General features: G+C 57.7%; 1 protein-coding gene across 4 annotated transcripts in view; it reads left to right on the forward strand.

Annotated features, from left to right (window-relative positions):
- MPRIP (myosin phosphatase Rho interacting protein) overlaps positions 1-16,231 on the forward strand; it is a 70,249-nt gene that overhangs the window by 18,633 nt on the left and 35,385 nt on the right. For 2 of the 4 annotated variants that reach the window (XM_010570361.1, XM_010570360.1), the window contains exons 3-7: positions 5,375-5,526; positions 8,612-8,696; positions 13,149-13,359; positions 14,377-14,536; positions 14,624-14,893. In XM_010570361.1, the coding sequence (XP_010568663.1) occupies positions 5,375-5,526; positions 8,612-8,696; positions 13,149-13,359; positions 14,377-14,536; positions 14,624-14,893 (878 nt within the window). Of the gene's footprint in view, positions 1-5,374; positions 5,527-8,611; positions 8,697-13,148; positions 13,360-14,376; positions 14,537-14,623; positions 14,894-16,231 lie in introns of those variants that run through there. The other 2 variants (XM_010570363.1, XM_010570364.1) reach the window with 2 other exon arrangements.

Genomic DNA, 16,231 nt, shown 5'->3' on the forward strand with positions numbered 1-16,231 from the left:
TGCAGGTGGGAAAGGTGTGCTTACGTGGCCAAGAAAAGATACCTGCCTCCTGCTTGGATGGCACAGGGAGAGCAGAGAGCTGCCGTGGGGACGGCGGGGATGGGGGGGCACTCCTGCTTGCAGGGATGTGTGGGATGGAAGAGTGCAGCCTTCTGCTCCCTTTTGATGGGTGATTGCTCCAGTCCATCCTTCTGCAGAGCCTGCAGAGGTCGTTTTCATGAGCCTTTGTCTAATTTAATAAATCCAGGATGCTCAGCCTGTTAGACGATCTATAAGTGTAATAAAATCTGCCCGCTGCAGAGCTCCGGTCGCATTGTGGCCATATCGATAGCCTCATGCCTAGTGGCAGAAAGCCTAAAACACTCATTAAAGCCCTGCCGCTGTGCCAGCCCCGCTTGCCCGGCGCCTGGGCAGCTCGGGGCACATCGTGGCTGCCCTGCCGGCACCGGCAGGCTGGGTGCCCCAGCAGCAGCACCCGGCAGCCATGGTGCATGCACGGTGCATCCCCAGCTGGGATTTAGGGAGGCCATGCATAGCCTCGCACAGCTGAAAAGGGAGCTCCCTGTGACTTTTCAAGGAGTTGGTGTTTTCTTGCTGATGGCCTCTGGGTGGGAATGGTGGACGCGGCTGCAGTGCGGGCTCCCCGTGCCGCGCTGGTGCCGGGAGCTGCCTGTCCAAGCTGCATTGCTGCCCTCGCCCCAAGGCATGGTTGTCTCCGTGTTGCTCCGATGCGCCCGTGGCGATGCGGCAGCGGAGTCTTGCTCCCTCCCACGGTGCTGCCCAGCCAAGATCCCGCTCGCATCCCGCCTCGAGCACTGTGATCAGCCGAGCCTGGGCACTGGGGATGGGTGAAGCTTTTAGCAAACACAGCAGCTGCCTTTGCAGAGTACTCAGGAGTGCTGCGAATGAGCAGCGCACTCGTCGGCAGCCACCCTTATGAATATTTTAGCTCGGAGAATTAACATTTGTCAAGAAGCGTTTATGGAGGCAGCGTGGATGTCTCTTCCCCAGGCGCCAGAGGTTTGCTGCTGCTCCAGGGTGGTGCTGGGAGCCAGGGCAGAGCCAGCCGGAGCCCAAGCTCTTTTTGGGCAATGTCGCAGTGGAGCGGGACGGCAGAACTGCGATCTCCCCCCCGGGATGGCCGAGTCCTGGTGCCAAGGCAACCAGCCCGCCATGCGAGATAGACAAATGGTTGTGGTGTTTTGTTTTTTTTTTTCCTTCCCCTCCTGGTTCTTGGCAGAAAGTAAAATGTCCCTTTTGTTTGGTTTCCTCCTCCCCCTGCCCCATCGCCTTTCTTTAAAGGTTGTGTTCCAGATTTCATCAACCCACGTTTTGTAATAGCTCTGGAGAACGGCGTGGGCATTGGCCGTGTCCCACTGAGGCCGTGGCAGAGCCGCTCCTTGGGAGCTTGACTGCTGGGTTACCTGTTCAGAAGACATTTTGCGTACAGTTGCTGAGTGAAACTCCGTTGTATTTTGGATTGAGGTCCTACAATGCACACGTGTTAGAAAGGATGGGGAAGGTACTTGGAGAAAATTTGGAAATTTTTGAATCTAAATAATCCTGTATTTCTACCTCAGCCCTGCAAAACGGTATGGAAATGAGGGACTCTTGCAGATAAACCCTGTTGACTTACAGCATCAGCCCCTGCGCCTATGAGTTCATTGCCCACGGAGTGTCCAGCACTGTGCATCCTCCTGCCACAGCACCTGGGTCTCCCCAGTAATGCCCCGCTTGGGATTTCTTCCTCTGGGCTTGTAAGAGCTCCCCGTTCTTGCTTTCCCTCCTTTCCACTGTCCAAGGTGGGGGCTGCTGCAGTTGCTGGGCTCTGCATCCTAAGAGCATCCATCCAAAAGTCCCTGCATCTTGTCTGGAGGCTGCTGGGTTTGTGGATGTGGAGAGCACAGCGTGACTTGTGTCCTGGGCACCCAGGAAGGGAGAGGAGGAGGAGGAGAGCGTACTATAGGCTTTGTGTAGTATAGAGGGGGACGCTGCGAGCACGTGTGTGTGTAAATACGGATCTGTCATACCAGAGGGAAACAGCAGCGCAATTGTTTCTTGGCTCCGGTTCTTCTGCTGATACTGGCAGCGTGGAGAGCTGTAGCTGCTCATATGGTGCGGGTGCTGCCTTCCCCGTGCCGGCGAGCGGTGGGGGGCTGCTCCGCTCGCCGGGCAATAAGTGGCCGGTAGCACCGAGGAGAGCTGGTGTTCGTGATGGTTCCCATAATGGTGTCCTCTGCTGGTACACCCTGCTGTGCTTCCATTCCTCCCCCCAGTTAAAAGACACACCCAGGCACCAGATCCAGTGGCGGGGTAGCTGCGTGCTCCATCCCATTGACAACAGCATGGGAAATGGCAAAGGCAGGGCAGCGCCTGGGGACGGGGCTGTCCCCGAGGTGGGGACCAGCAGAAGCCAGCAGCTGGAGCCGGAGCTGAGCCTGAGCATCCACTCCTGCCTCACCTGGACGCGAAGCCTCCCCGGGGTCCGACGCTGGGTTTGACCTTGTATCAAAGCATCTGCTCTTCAAAGGGCTGGTTGAAGTCCCAGCCTTGTAATTGTTTTGGTGTCTCTGCTGTGTAATACTTCCCTGCTTTTGCATTTATTTATTCCCTTCTAGTTGCCGGAGCCGCGCAGTCCTCACCTGGCCTGGGACCAGCTCTTTTTGTCCTTCCCCGGGGATCCCCAGCCCTGAGAAACCCCCCATCGCAGAAATGGGTGCTCAGAGGTGGGCAAGGGGTCCACGTGTCCTCATCCCCTGCTGCAAAGCCTCTCCCATCTCCCCTGCTCCCATGCCTACCACCCCACAGCTTCGGCACCACGTCAGGGCTGTCCCTGTTCTCCTGGTTCCTCGGGGAGAGCAGCCGTACGCCGTCAACAGCAACTTTTCCAGGGATCCCCGGCTGTTTTCGAGGCGCTCCTGGGGTGCAGCGCTGCCCGAGCCTCGTCCTTTTCCTCGGTGGAGTTTGCGTCTGTGCGCACGCATGCGCGTTTTCGGCTGGCACCATTTGCATTTCGCTTTGCTTCAAAGTGCCTGCGCTGCCTCCAAGGAAGGAAATAAATAGTGTAAAGGAATTTACATCCCGAGCGAGGCTGCTGGTCCGTCAGGTTTCATCTGCTGCCGAGAGGTGCAGGGGTGCAGGGGGGGCTGCCGTGGAATGGCGGGTTCATCCCTGGTGCCTGTCCTGTCCCCGGCCACAGATGCAAGGGGGGGGCAGCCCCAGCTTTGCTCGCAACCCCTCTCCTGGCATCCCGGCTCGGAGACACGGTGGCGGACGGGGACCCATCCATCGGGCTGTGTGGGATGCCAGCGTTCACCCTTGCGAGGAGGGGTGTGTTGGTAAAACCACTTCACAGGGCCGGCCTGGCGGTGTGGGGGCCCCAAACCGGCTCCTCCGCTCTGGGCACGCTTGGGTCAGGGCTGGGTGTGAGCGGTGGGGGAAGCCACCCCGAACGCTGCCGTGGGGTTAAAGAGGGAGGAGAGCAGGCGGGTTTTGCAGGGAGTCATCTCCTCCTCTCCTCCTGTGCCAGCTCCCTGCCACGTCCCTGCGGGGCCTCCTGGGGAGTTGAGGGGTGCCTGTGGCAAGAGGGACCGAGTGTTTTGGGGTCCCCGTGAGGGACTGGGGCTCCCTCATGGAGCCGCCCTCATCCCCTTTTTCCCCTGTCTTGGTTGTTTTCCCTGGTGCAAAAATGTTCTGGGTGGGGAAGGGGATCGGGTCCAGGCCTTACAGTCCTGGAGGCCTTGGCTGTGCCAAAGGCCAGCGATTCAAAAACGTTTCTAAGGCTCCACTTGGAACAGGGGAAAGTTTTTCCGTTGGGTTTTTGTAGCTCCCGGAAAACGGGGTTTTATTTTTGCTGTCTAAGACAAAAAAATCCTCTTAGGAGCCGACTACCCGCCGCGGTGCAGGGCGGGCGGCTGGGCGTGCATCATGCTGGGGGTCTGGGCTTGGCTTTGCTTTCCCTCCCTCCCTTCATCCCTTGGGGTCTGTGGATGCTGATGCTGGTTTCCACGAAGGAAAAGAGGTTTTGGCGTCCCTGATGTACAACTGGTCCCGTTTGTGTGCCCATGCTGGGCACTGATGCTGCAGCATCCATGATGGCTCCATGTCACCCCTGGACTGTTGTGGGATGTTTCCACCCAGGGATGCAGATGCAGGGAAAGCCCTTTTCCTGGGGAAGGGGGCTATTTACCATGGCCCACAGATGGGTAAATCGGAGGCCTCGGGGGGCTGATCTGAATTTCCTGGTCTTGTAGCCCATTGAGCTTTCCCCAGTTGCCCCTTCTTTGCATGGCGCAGGCTGCTTTTGGAGAGGTTTTACTGGCAGGGGAGCTGGTTTCCATGGTAAAAACCTTAACGGTGTCTGCCAAAAATCTGTCTCCCCGTTGGCCCGGCCATCTGGAGGGTGCAAGGAAGCTTTAGTGGGGTGAGGAGGTGGCTGCAGGCTGCTTTGGGTACTCCACTATTGGCAGCTTGGAGGGGTCCCTCCACCCAGTCATTTATGCCCCAGGTTCATCTCTGGGATGCAGGGGGGACCCCAGTGTCACCAAACCTGGTGGGGCACAGGCACGCTGGGGATGAGGGAGACATGACATTGATGCTCAGGGAGGGAGGGCTACGGGCACCGTGCACTGGGAGCGGGTGGCCGCACTGTAATCGGATGAGCCACCGCCGCTCCAGATGGACCTGTCAGTTCTTGTCAGTGCTGACACCCCTCCGGGTCCCTCTGCATCCCCTCGGGTCAGGGGGGCCACCGCCTGTCCCACTCTGCTGTGTCTGCTGGGAGCAAGGGGGCTGGGAGGTGACACTGTGTTTGCAAAGCCCGTCAGACAAACAAGATCCCTTCCATGCTGCGGTCCTTCCATGGCAAACTCTGTGTATTGTTAACTTTAATGGGAAAAACCTGGCACGTGTGTCTGTCTATAGTGCCTGAGTCATTCTGCGCTGAGGGCAGTGGGGCCGTGCTGCTTTGCCACCCTCTGTCCCCTGGTGCCACCCCACCACGCCAGATGGTAAAATGGCAGCTGCAAACCCAAAGCTGGCCACTCAGTGCCTTGCCTTGGTGTCCCCGTGCTGCAGCAGGGCAGCCATCCTTCCCTGGGTGTTTGGCATAGGAGAAGTGTCTTGTTGACAGCAGTAGACTGGGCTGGGCTGGGCTGGGCTGGCAGGAGTTGTGCCTGCTGGTCTCTGTCCCCAGATGTGCGGCACAGGGCTTTGCTGCGTGCCAGCGTGGTGCACAGATGGGTCTGGGTACCCACGGGCAGAGCATCTTGGTGTGTAGGATCCCACTGTCCACCAGGAGAGGTTTTAGGGTTCAACTCTGCACTCATCTGTTCTTCTCTCCTTAAACATTACTCCTTTCTCCTTTCCCTCGCAGCCGACAACCCTCCCGCAGGGCACCATCAACATGAACCAGTGCACGGATGTGGTGGATGGGGAGAGCCGGACAGGGCAGAAATTCTCCTTGTGCATCCTGACGCCGGAGAAGGAGCACTTCATCCGGGCCGAGAACAAGGAGATCATCAGTGGGTGAGTGCAAGTCTGGGGCTGAGCTGCCATGTGGCTCTTCCCTTAGCTGGGAGGAAGAGGAGGGCAGGCAAGACCTTGCCTAAGGCTGGGTGTTGTGGCAGTTCATACCCAGGCTGATGCCCAAGCGATGATCACAGCCTGCTGCAGGGACAGTCCTGGAGTCTGGCTGTAGCTGCTGCCTTGCAGTCAGCTCCAGTCTGCTCCATCTTTTTGGCAAGGACAGGGTTTCTTTCCCCTTCCCTGCTCCCCTGCCTGGCAGACCCCTGCCATTGCCTGGTGCTCTGCAGCAGAGGGGGGGCCTGAGCCCCCCCTCTAAGCCACCAGATTTACGGCGTGGGCATGAGCACTGACTTCAGCAGAGACCTGTACGGCGGCAAATGATTTAAGTCCTTCCTCCACGCCTAGTGTGCATGTTCAGCCTTGCTGGGCTGAAGTCTGAGGCTTCCCAACATACTGGACACATTTCAGAGCCAGTGCTCAAGGAAACTCAGCCTCTGCTGGAAGCCTTGGCGAGGCCCCACAGCTGAGATGCTCCTGAGTCACTCGTTACTTATGAAGGCCACCGTTTTCAGGTCAGTTTTGTTGTCTGCCGTTGGGCAATATCCTGCTCCCCGCTGCAGAACAACACTCCCAGCAGCGTTTAGCCCCGGGAGTGACCTGAGCTACACTGGAGCATCTGTGGGATGCTCAGAGGGTGCATCTGATGCTGAGGTGCTCCTGTGCTGCCCATGGCAGCTTCAGCCCCAGCAGAAAGCAGCTGTTTACTGGCCGGGCTATTTTACTTGGCTGTTGGGTGAACACCAGGACGGGCTTGGAGCCGATGGGTGCTGGGGTGACCCCATGGTGCTTTTAGGACAGCATCCGATCAGGCACCCAGCCTGCTGGTGCAGGTCCTGTCCCCACACCAGCAGCAGGTCCCGTAGTCCTGGGACTGGCATGTCCAACCCCGAGCACCATATACCTTCTGGTCCTCGTCCGTCCCTGGGCAGACGTGGCCTCCTGGGGCTGCCCGCTCTGCATTTACCCCATCCCCATTCAGACTCGCCTTCACAGCACCCACGTCGCCCCCCTCACTCCCTGCGGGCAGGCTGGCAGAGGGGGTGGATGCAGCCCACCCGCCCTGGTCCCAGTGGAGCATCTGACCTCCGAGAACAATTAAAATATCATCACTCACAGGAGCGCCTGCCACTGGGATGCAGTTGCTCAGCAACGCTGAAGATTAGGCCACTAAAATGAGCAAATTGTGGTAGATTTCCCAACTCCAGGTGTTGGATGGTGACCTAGAAACACCCTCGTCCATCGCTCGCATGCTGGCTTGGGTTGAAGCCAGCGCTGGTGAGGGCGCAGACCTGCGGGAAAGCCGAGCCGCTGGCACTCAGCGACAGACTGCAACAGTGCTGCTGCTCATCTGTGAGCATTTCCTATGTGGGATGTCTGGAGCTTGGTGCCTCCCTCCCAGATTTGGTTGACATTTGAAACTAGAGCAGAAAGTTGAAGGGCTGAAGCGCTCGCTCTTTCCCACTCTTCCCAAGGCACAGCGTCTCCTGCTTGCCTGAGCCCTGGCAGCAGCAGAGTCAGTGCTTTCTGTTGAGATGATTTCTATTTCCAAGCACTTTCTTTGCTTCTGACTCCCGCAGTTTTGGTAAATACTGGTTGAAATAGGTGTTTTTCTACCAAGAGCTTGGGATTTTGATCAGATATATGTTTTCATGCATTGAAACTTCCCTGCTCCACTGAGACATGTGAGCGTGGGTCATTCCCCTCTCCATACACGGCTGCCCCCCCAGCCCCATTTGCAGCAGTGGGGTTGCAGCGGCTGTGGAGCCAGGGTGCAGAGGCGTGGGGGGAACATGGCATGGGGGAGCTGGTTCCTCTCCCCTGGCCAAGGTGGGAGCGATGGCTGTGCCCCAAAACATGACCAACCCCCATGCCCTGCTCTGTTCTCCCTCTCCCCACGCTCCAGTTCGCAGCTCAGCCTTTTGTTGCCGGTCCTGCCAGCCGTGCGGGAGGGAGAGGCATTGCAGAGCAAGGTGGGGCTGATTTATTGTTCATTGGCCCGGCGCTGGATTTTGAAGGAGCGCGTTTGCTCCTGACTGCAAGCATTAATCATCCCAAAACAGTCCCACTCTGGGTCCACGCCAGGCGGGTTTCATTTGCAGTTGCAGCACGACAGGAAGATTTCCCCAGCCGGGGGAGAATTTGTTTTACGTTTGTTGCATGCTTCTGGCATTTATTGCTTAACCAAAACCCACTTGATGTGGTCATCTCAAAACGCTTTACAGCAGCAGCGTGCGAAGTGGGGGGAACAGGAGAGGGAAGCAGGGACATCTGAAGCAGGAATGTTTCCCAGCAGTCCATGGATCCCCGTGGAGTTCGCAGGGATGCAGGGGCAGGTCGTCAGGCCGCAGCGGGAGGGCACAGGAGGGTCCCCCCCAAACAAGCGACTTGTGCAGGGGATGGACTTCTCAATGCCAAGTTCACGCTGCTCTTTCTTGGACAAAAGCGCTTTGTGTGCAGTGTGCAGGCATTGGCATCGCTGAAGGGGGAAGGTCTTGCTGGAGGCTCTGTCCCTCTCGGCTGTCTTTCAGGACCCTTGAATCCCTGTCTCATGCGAGCCTTAGCCGTGGCCTCACTCTTGCAGCAAGTGGGGTTTGAGCCAAAGCACCCCAGCGTCATCCCTCCTCCCCTCCTGTCCTGCCTTGATTTTTCCCCCAGGAACTGGTTGGGATGATTTCTGGGTACTATTTACCACATTGACCCTGACCAGGTTGGAGAAACTGAGCTCCTCTGTATGCCCAGCTCCAGCTTGGGGTTGTGCTTACGGTCAAGTTACAAACCCCAGAAGGCTGGTGGTTAGGGGTAAAACGCGGATGCTCCATCTCTGGAGCTTGCAGGCAGCTTGCCCCAGAGGCGGGATGGAACAGTGTTTCAGTGTGGTCAGAGCCACCCATGGTGGGGGAACAGCTTTGGGGTCCTCAGCCTGTGGGAAGCTGCCTTACGCCCCGTGGTAGAGCGCGAGCATCGCTCCCGTCCCTGCGTGCTGCCCTTCGACACAGACCTCACCTTTTCCTTTCTCTGCCTGCAGGTGGCTGGAGATGCTGATAGTCTATCCAAGGACGAACAAGCAGAATCAGAAGAAGAAGAGGAAGGTAGAGCCCCCAACTCCCCAGGTAACCCCAGGGGGACGCATGCTGTTGCCCGGTCCCTTGCCTCTTTCTCAGGGCCATGGCATTGCTCTGCTCCCAGGGAAGATCCCCCCCAAAACCAGCCAGACCAGTGGGCTGCCAGCCCTCTGATGCTGCCTGCACAGAGGGTGAGAGCCGGGGTGAGCCAGGGCAGCAGGACGGTGTGAATTAATTCCTGGTCATCGCTTCCCAGGGTCACACGCTGCTGCTGCTGCTTTCCTGGCTGCTCTGGGGCCACGTTTTACCCCCCCAGGTGCTGTCTTGTGGCACCAGCCCTCCACATGCTGTCCTGGGAGCAGCCGCAATGCCGCGTGGTCCCTGTGGGAGACCGGGAAGAGGTGCTGGCTGTTCACGAGCCATTTCGGCAGAAACAGGATGAAATTCCATCGGGCTCCGGTTACCCCCTTTGAGATGACCCCAGAGATACTGGGAATGAAAGGAAAATACTAAAGGCCAGGGCCAGGCTGGGAGCTCCGGGGGCCGGAGCCAGGCTCTCCAGGGACCCGGCGGTGGCTTCGTGCTCACTTTGACTATAAATGGTAAAAAGCGGGGCCGGCCATGACTCACTCGTTCCTGCTGGGCTCCCACGTGGCCAGAGTGGGGGAGAATCCCACAGATGGGGAACGTGACCCCAAGGCCACCCTCGTCCCTTGCTGGGGCTGAGAACAGCCGCGTCCCTGAGGCTGCCTGACCTCCGGGCATGCGTCCCACTGCCGTGGGGGACCAGCTGGGAGGGCTCCTCCGGCCAAGCCGGTCTGCGGCCCTGGGGGACTGAAAACGGCATCGGGGCTCCCCTGAGTCCCGGTTTTCAGGTCTCCTTCAGTGAAGTCCCCAGGATGGTCCTGGTGCAGACCTGGCCATGGGTGGGTTTTGTATGGTGTTTGTCTGAATCAAGTTTCTACCACTGCACCAGATAAAGAGGTTCTGGGCAATGGGAAAAAAAAATTGGGGGAAGATGATCCTTTTTTGCACACCAAGCTGGATGTTTGAAGACCCCCTGCCAAGGGCTGGGGTCATCACAGCCCCTTGAGTGCTGGCTCTGGTGATGCTCCAGGGAAAATACCTCCTTCCATGGCCAAGAGCTGATGTCTTATGAGTTGCCCATCCTCAAGCCCCAGGGAGGGGGCTGCCATAGTTGGGGCACCCCAGCGAGCTGATGCAGCAGGGCAGGGATGCTCACCCCATCCCTGGCGCAACACTAAACCCAGGCTGCATTCAGGAAGGGGACGGGGCGGAGAGGAGAAGGGGCGCAGAGCCAGAAAAACATCATTCTGGGTTACATTGCATTGCCATGGCAACTTCTTGGAAACCGTACAGGATCCGAGCTCCTGAGCACCAAATAAGGGAAGCGGCTGCGGGAAGGATGCTGGCTCCCCACGGGCAGACAGCCTCCCCAGGTGCTTGGGGATGGGATGAGCGTGGAGCCTGGTGGCACTTTTCCCCCCCTTGGCTTGGGGCAGACCACCCCACCCCAAGCCCCGTCCTGCTTGCTACCCTCCTTCTGCTCTCTCCATCCCATTGCTCCCAGAAAAAGGCTCAAATTCACTTTTACAAAGCCAGCCTCCATGGGGGACCTGCTGCCGGACAGATGCAGAGCTGTGTCAAGCACTCACAAACAACCTGTAGGGGCAGAAGAAGCATCCTTCCTCTGTCTCCCAATCGTGCCAATGCAGGTGGCTGGTCCGGGGAAGGAGAGGGGATGCTGGGGCGAAAATCAGCACCAAATCCCCCTCTGTGAAATGGCTTCTCCTGAAGTTGGCTGCTGTTCAGCTCACTCTCTGTGTGCCGGTGGAGAAAGCCTAATTTCTTTCTAAAGACGGCCGCACACTAATCCGGCAGCTGATTGTGTCCGAGAGCCGCCCAGGGAGGGACGGATACCTTTGTGATTTAAAAAAAACAACTTAAAACAATGGATATTTCTGCTTTTTCTCACTCCCGTGTAGTTTTTCCTTGTCTGTGCTACAGCAGAGCTTGGCTGCAGCTGGGCGCTCCTGGAGCATCAGGGCTATTTTCAGCTCCCCCCATCATTTTGCATCTTCCCCCTGCAAAATCGCTGGGGTGGGAGCAACGCAGGCAAAGCTGGGAATATCGCTCCAGCTGCAGATTTTTGGACAGGAGTTGTTAGCTGCAATCCTAGAGGTGTTTTCACCTTTGCTTTGCAAGCAGGTTGCAGTCTTAGGGGAAAAAGAGCAGGTTTCTCTTGCAGCTTTTGCTGTGTTTTGGCAGAGCAATGCAGGCAGTGGGAGAGAGTGGGCTTGCTGCTTTTGCCTGCCTGCTGTCCCTGGGAAATCGAGGCACGATTTGGGGCTGAAATCTGGGTTTTGAGGCGCTGCCCTCTGTTGCAGGACAGGTTTGCACAGGGGTGCGGCAGGCTCAGGTAAGCAGAGCATGCCCAGACATACTTAAAGTAACTGGAGGCTGGTTTTGCTGATTTTGGTGCATGCTCCTTTTTGGAGCTGTTCATGCTGCTGAGCAGCAAAGAGTTAATTTCTCTGCTTGCTTATAGACTGCTTTTTGGCCCTCATATCCCTGTCTAATTAAATACATATCTACAAATAATTATATGGGGGTGTGTGTAAGGGATGTATAAAAATATATATCCTGAGCTGGCGATTATCTCTGGGCTTTGGGATCAATGAATGAGAGAGTGGTTGAGGTTGGAGGGGACCTTGGAGATCGTCTGGTCTGACCTGCTGCTCAAGCAGGGTCCTCTCAAGTGGGATGCCCACGAACTCTGGATCGTTTACCTCCAACACAGCATTCCTTTAGAGTGACATTTCCCAGGGGATTTTTTTTTTTAAATTGGGGTCATTTGCTGCTTGTTGTGGCTGTGCACTGAGCCAGGACCCGCTCCCTGGGAGATCCCTCGGTGGCTCTGGTGCAGCCCTGCAAACACCAGTTTGGAGGTGCAAGGCTAAAACCCTCCGGTGGCTCTGCTGTCGTGGGAGGGGAGATGGAGGGGATGCTCTTCCCAGCCCATGTCCCCAGCCCGTGCCTGCTGGCTCGGGCGCTACTGGATTCCCCATGCCCTGAAAGTGAACAAGCAGCTGGGAAACTTCCCACAATCCAGGGAGTTTGGAGTGGGTTAATTGTCATTGATTTATTGATGGCTTTAAGGAAAATAACCTGCTAATGCGGAAGCTTAATACAACAACAGCAAAACATCTGCTAATGAAGAAAGCCAAACCCTAAATGAGTTCTGAAAGCTGCTGCCGCTTCTGGGGCATGCGCTGAACCTGGGCTGCCCCGGGCTGCAGCCACCAAAATGGCATCATTATCTGATGGACTCCAGAGCCCCTTGTTAGCTAGAGAAGCATTTCAGATGATGGGTATTGTTTTAAAATAGCATTAAGCTCAATGCGATGTTGTATTTCCTTTTTAAAACGAGCAGCCTGTTAGGTAACCGAAGCACCCGGGGGGAGTACAGCCCCGGTTGGGTTTTGTTCTTTTTATCAGTGGCCCGTAGCAAACCAGCTGTGACAAACAAACAGCATAGCTGCTGGTGGCAGAGAATTAATTTTCTCCTCCATCCCGTGTCCTTTAGCCTGATTTCTTTTGGTTTTTTTATGTTAGTTATAACACTGAGAAAATTCAGTCCTGGCAAATGGGACCCAGGAGAGAAGCCTGGTATTGGTCTGTCTCTGTGAAAGGCAGCGGCTGCCCATGAGACAGCCCACGGAAGGACTGGGGACGTGCAGAAGGAAATGTGGGATGCTGTGTTTATCAATTACAGAGGGTGCACTGTCACCCCAAACTGGGTTTTGGCAGAGGTGAGGGGAGCATTTCCAGGTTCCCTGTGAGTCAGGACCTGACAGACCCGTTTCTCCGTGGGTCTGCGGTGTTGCACGTGAATTCAGATGCAGAGCACCAAGTGTGCGCTGCGCTGCTTTTGGGAAGAGCTGCTGTGCTGGAGAGTAAGCGGAGCCGTGTGGGACCCTGCGTGCCAGGGAAGAGCCAGGGCTTTGCTCTGCTTGGGGCCAGGCTGCATGAGCACAAGATGAGCTTTTCCCAAGGAGTTATGTGTTGGTGGCTGCAGCATCGGCCAAAAGTCTCCTTCATTTGTCAGCTTGCCTTTGCTCTGGATCTTTTCCCAGCTGGATGCGTGGGGAGGTGCGGCCAGTTTCGGGAGCCCTACCCAGGGAGGGACAGTGAGGGACGTTTCCTCTCTCGCTGCAAGAGCAGCGACGGTCCCTTTGGCCAAGGAATTCCTGACCCATCGCCCCGCCGCACTGCCCTCGGGCAGGGTTTCCACCTGCGAGCTTGTCCCCTTGGGAATGTGGCGGGCACATGGCTGAGCAGCCCTGTCCCTGTCCCCATTCTGTCGTGGCATGCATCGTGGGCAGCACCCAAGCCATGTGGGACCCACGCCTCCGGGGACCCTGGGCGCAAAGCTGGGGCAAACCCCTCTAACCCTGCTCTTTCCCCCATTCTCTTCAGGAGCCCGGTCCTGCTAAGATGGCCGTGACCAGCAGCAACATCCCCAGTGCAGAGAAGGTGCCTGCCACCAAGTCCACGCTTTGGCAGGAAGAAATGAGGGGCAAAGACCAAGCGGACGGGGGCAGTGGCATCGGCCCAGCGCAGAGCCCAGTTCAAGGCCAGGCTGGGGCTACCAGCTCCCTGAAGGATCCCATGCTGGACAGCAAGGAAGGTGAGGGACAGAGGTGCCAGCACTGGTGTGACGCTGTGATGACCCAGTTTGGGCAGCTGAGCTGGCAGAAAACCACCGTAGAGAGAAAAGTTTCCTGCGGGTTGGTTCCTGGAGCATCCCAGCAAGGATGGGGAGGCAGACCTCGTCCCTGCTGTGCAGGGACCAGAGTGAGGCATTACGGGCTGGAGTTCAGGAAGGAAAAAATTGGCATCACGTGCTGGAAAATCACAGCATGGGGCCTAATCCTGCCCCAGCAGGGAGACAGGGCTGCCAGCCCTCACAGGCAATGTTGCCCTGGCACTGGGGGCAAAACGAGGGGGAAAATGGCTTTTCTAGCCCCTCCGCATCCCTGCCGGGGGCACCCGCAGGGTGCAGGGCCATGCTGCGCTCAGCCCGGCTGTCGGTGCTGCCAAGCCCTGAGTGCCGCTTCCTCCTCTGGCCCCTGCGTCAGGGTCCTGTTTACATTTGGTCTCCCCGATGAGTCCCTGGAAGGCGCCGGGGCTGTGGCATTGTTTTCCCTGGAACAATAAGGGCTGGGGACTCTTCCTGCTGGGGCCACGGACAGGTCCCATGCACTGCGGCCGTTTCCTTTATCTGCCTGCTCGGATGGGGGATGCTTTCCGCCCGCTCCTGGCTGCCAGCAGCAAGGTGTCCATTGCCTTGCGCCCACGGAGCTGTGGTCAGTGCTGGACTGGGAAGGACAGAGATGGAAACGGGTGCAGAGCGGTGACTGCAGCTGTCCATTTCTTGATTTGAAGGTTTAGGCCTTTCATCTGTGCAAGCCCAACCCAAGGGTTGGACCAGCATCCCCAGTTCCCTGCAGACCGTCCTGCCATCTCCATGGGCATGAAGGGTGGTCAGGGTGGAAAAGCCAAGGGTGCAAGAGGTGGCACAGCGTGAGGCTGGGGCCCAGACCGTCTCTGCTCTCGCTTTTTGTCCTGGGTGGAATCGGCATGTTTTTTGTTAAAAGCAGAACTTGGACTTGAAACCAAGCGTGGTGACTTCTCTGTCCCTTAGACGAGAGCTCCATGAACGGAGACCGGATAGACTGTGGGCGGAAGACGCGTGTCGAGAGCGGGTACTTTTCCTTGGAGAAGACCAAGCAAGACTCGAAGCTGGAAGAGCAGCAGCTGCCGCCCCCTCCGAGCCCACCCAGTCCCAGCACCCCAAACAACAGGTACAGTTATCCCAAATCGCCCTCGCAGGAGCATGCCCAGCCCTTTCCTTCCCCAGGTACCCGATCAGGCGACCGAATGATTCACAGCTTCTCTCTGAACTCCTTGGACTCGAAGAGCAGTTGCCCCATGCACAAGGACTCCAGCAGCAGAGATGTAGGAAAGGGAGCTGAAAAATCGGGGCGTCCCCTTTCTTTTAAAGCCAGCCGGCAGTACACCACCCTGGCCGACGTTCCCAAGGCCATTAGGATCAGTAATCGTGAGGCCTTCCAGGTGGAGAGGAAGCGGCTAGAGCGGAGAACCCGGGCCCGTAGCCCTGGGAGAGAAGAAGTGGCCCGGCTCTTTGGCAATGAGAGAAGGTAAGGGATGAGTGGCTAATCTCCTTGCATGCTTGCAACGGCAGCGACGCTGCGTCCCCGCCACAGCCCTGGACAGAGCAGGCGGTATTTGCTGGGTGAAGCCCCTTTGTATTACAGTGCTCCTGGGTTTGAGGATGTCCATCCGCACCGACCAGGTGGTGGGATGTCCTTAGTCGTGCCAGCAGGCAGGTGTCACCCTGCCTGGCTGCTTTGGGGACAGCTGGCTGTGGTGGGTGATGTTTGGTGGCCGTATTTGCAAGCAAGCCCACCCTCCCCATCCCCTCCCTGGCGCGGCACACGCTGGCAGCTGGCACCATTAATTAGTTAGCTCTCTAAATGGTGTTAGTGCCGGGTGCGTTACGCAACTGCCTAATGAGCTGAGAGAGGTTTCAAAATGTCACAGCATTAATCTGGGAGAGGAGAGGCGGGTGCAGCGCCGAGGCAAGGGCTGCAAAACAGCTCAGTGCGGAGGAGGACAGGGAGGGCATCCGCACGCGCGCCTGCACCGCGCACCGGCATGCTTGGTGCTCTCTGGGCGAGGTGAAGGACGGGCTCGACTTGCCCTGGGAGAGACGCATTTGTGTGATGAGGGCAGCAGAGCAAACCGGGAGACGGGCCCCGGGCGAGAGGGCTGCCTGCCAGTCTGATTTTCTTGCCCTGGTTTTCCTCCGGGCATGTTCTCTCTTGCACAGTTTCAGCAGGCGCTTCTCCTCCATTTCTTCCCAGCCCCTAAAGGACTGTTTTCCAGCCTGGCTTCTGAGAGCTGGGAGCGGGTCTGGGAAGCACGGCACAACTTTGTGCCGGTGCTGCCGGTCGGCAGGAGGATCCCAAACCCAGCCCGGCCCCGGCAGCATGCGCAGCAAGTGCTGGACTGGGAATAAAGGAGAAGAGCATGGGTTTGGCTTTCTCTGCCTTGGGAATTGGGTATTCCCCAGGATGGAGGAGAAGGATGCCACACGGGTCCCTTGGCCACCCCGGCTGGGGATGGGGCTGAGGAAGGGCTGGTGACTGCTGGTTTGCAGGCTGAACTGGTGCAGCATGTCGGCTCAGGTGTGGGTGAGATTGTGTCCCCGCACAGGACGTCGTGGCCAGCGCCTGTCCACAGTGTGAGAGGACAGCGGGTTCCTCCGGTGCTGACAGTCCCTCACTCCGGCCCCGAGGGTATCGTGCAGCATGGGGATCCAGCACCGAGCTGGGATGTGCCAACCGGGGACAGGGAGGAGCAGATTTACAGGCAGATAACGGGGCCTGGGAGAGGATGCTGCTGCCAGAGACTGTCCTTTTTTAATGTCAGCCCCACTCATTGCCTGCTGACGAGTGCCTTTTCCCAGGGAAAGT

The sequence above is a fragment of the Haliaeetus leucocephalus genome, unplaced genomic scaffold (genome assembly GCF_000737465.1).
Source record: "Haliaeetus leucocephalus isolate CR32 unplaced genomic scaffold, Haliaeetus_leucocephalus-4.0 Scaffold295, whole genome shotgun sequence".
Taxonomy (NCBI): domain Eukaryota; kingdom Metazoa; phylum Chordata; class Aves; order Accipitriformes; family Accipitridae; genus Haliaeetus; species Haliaeetus leucocephalus.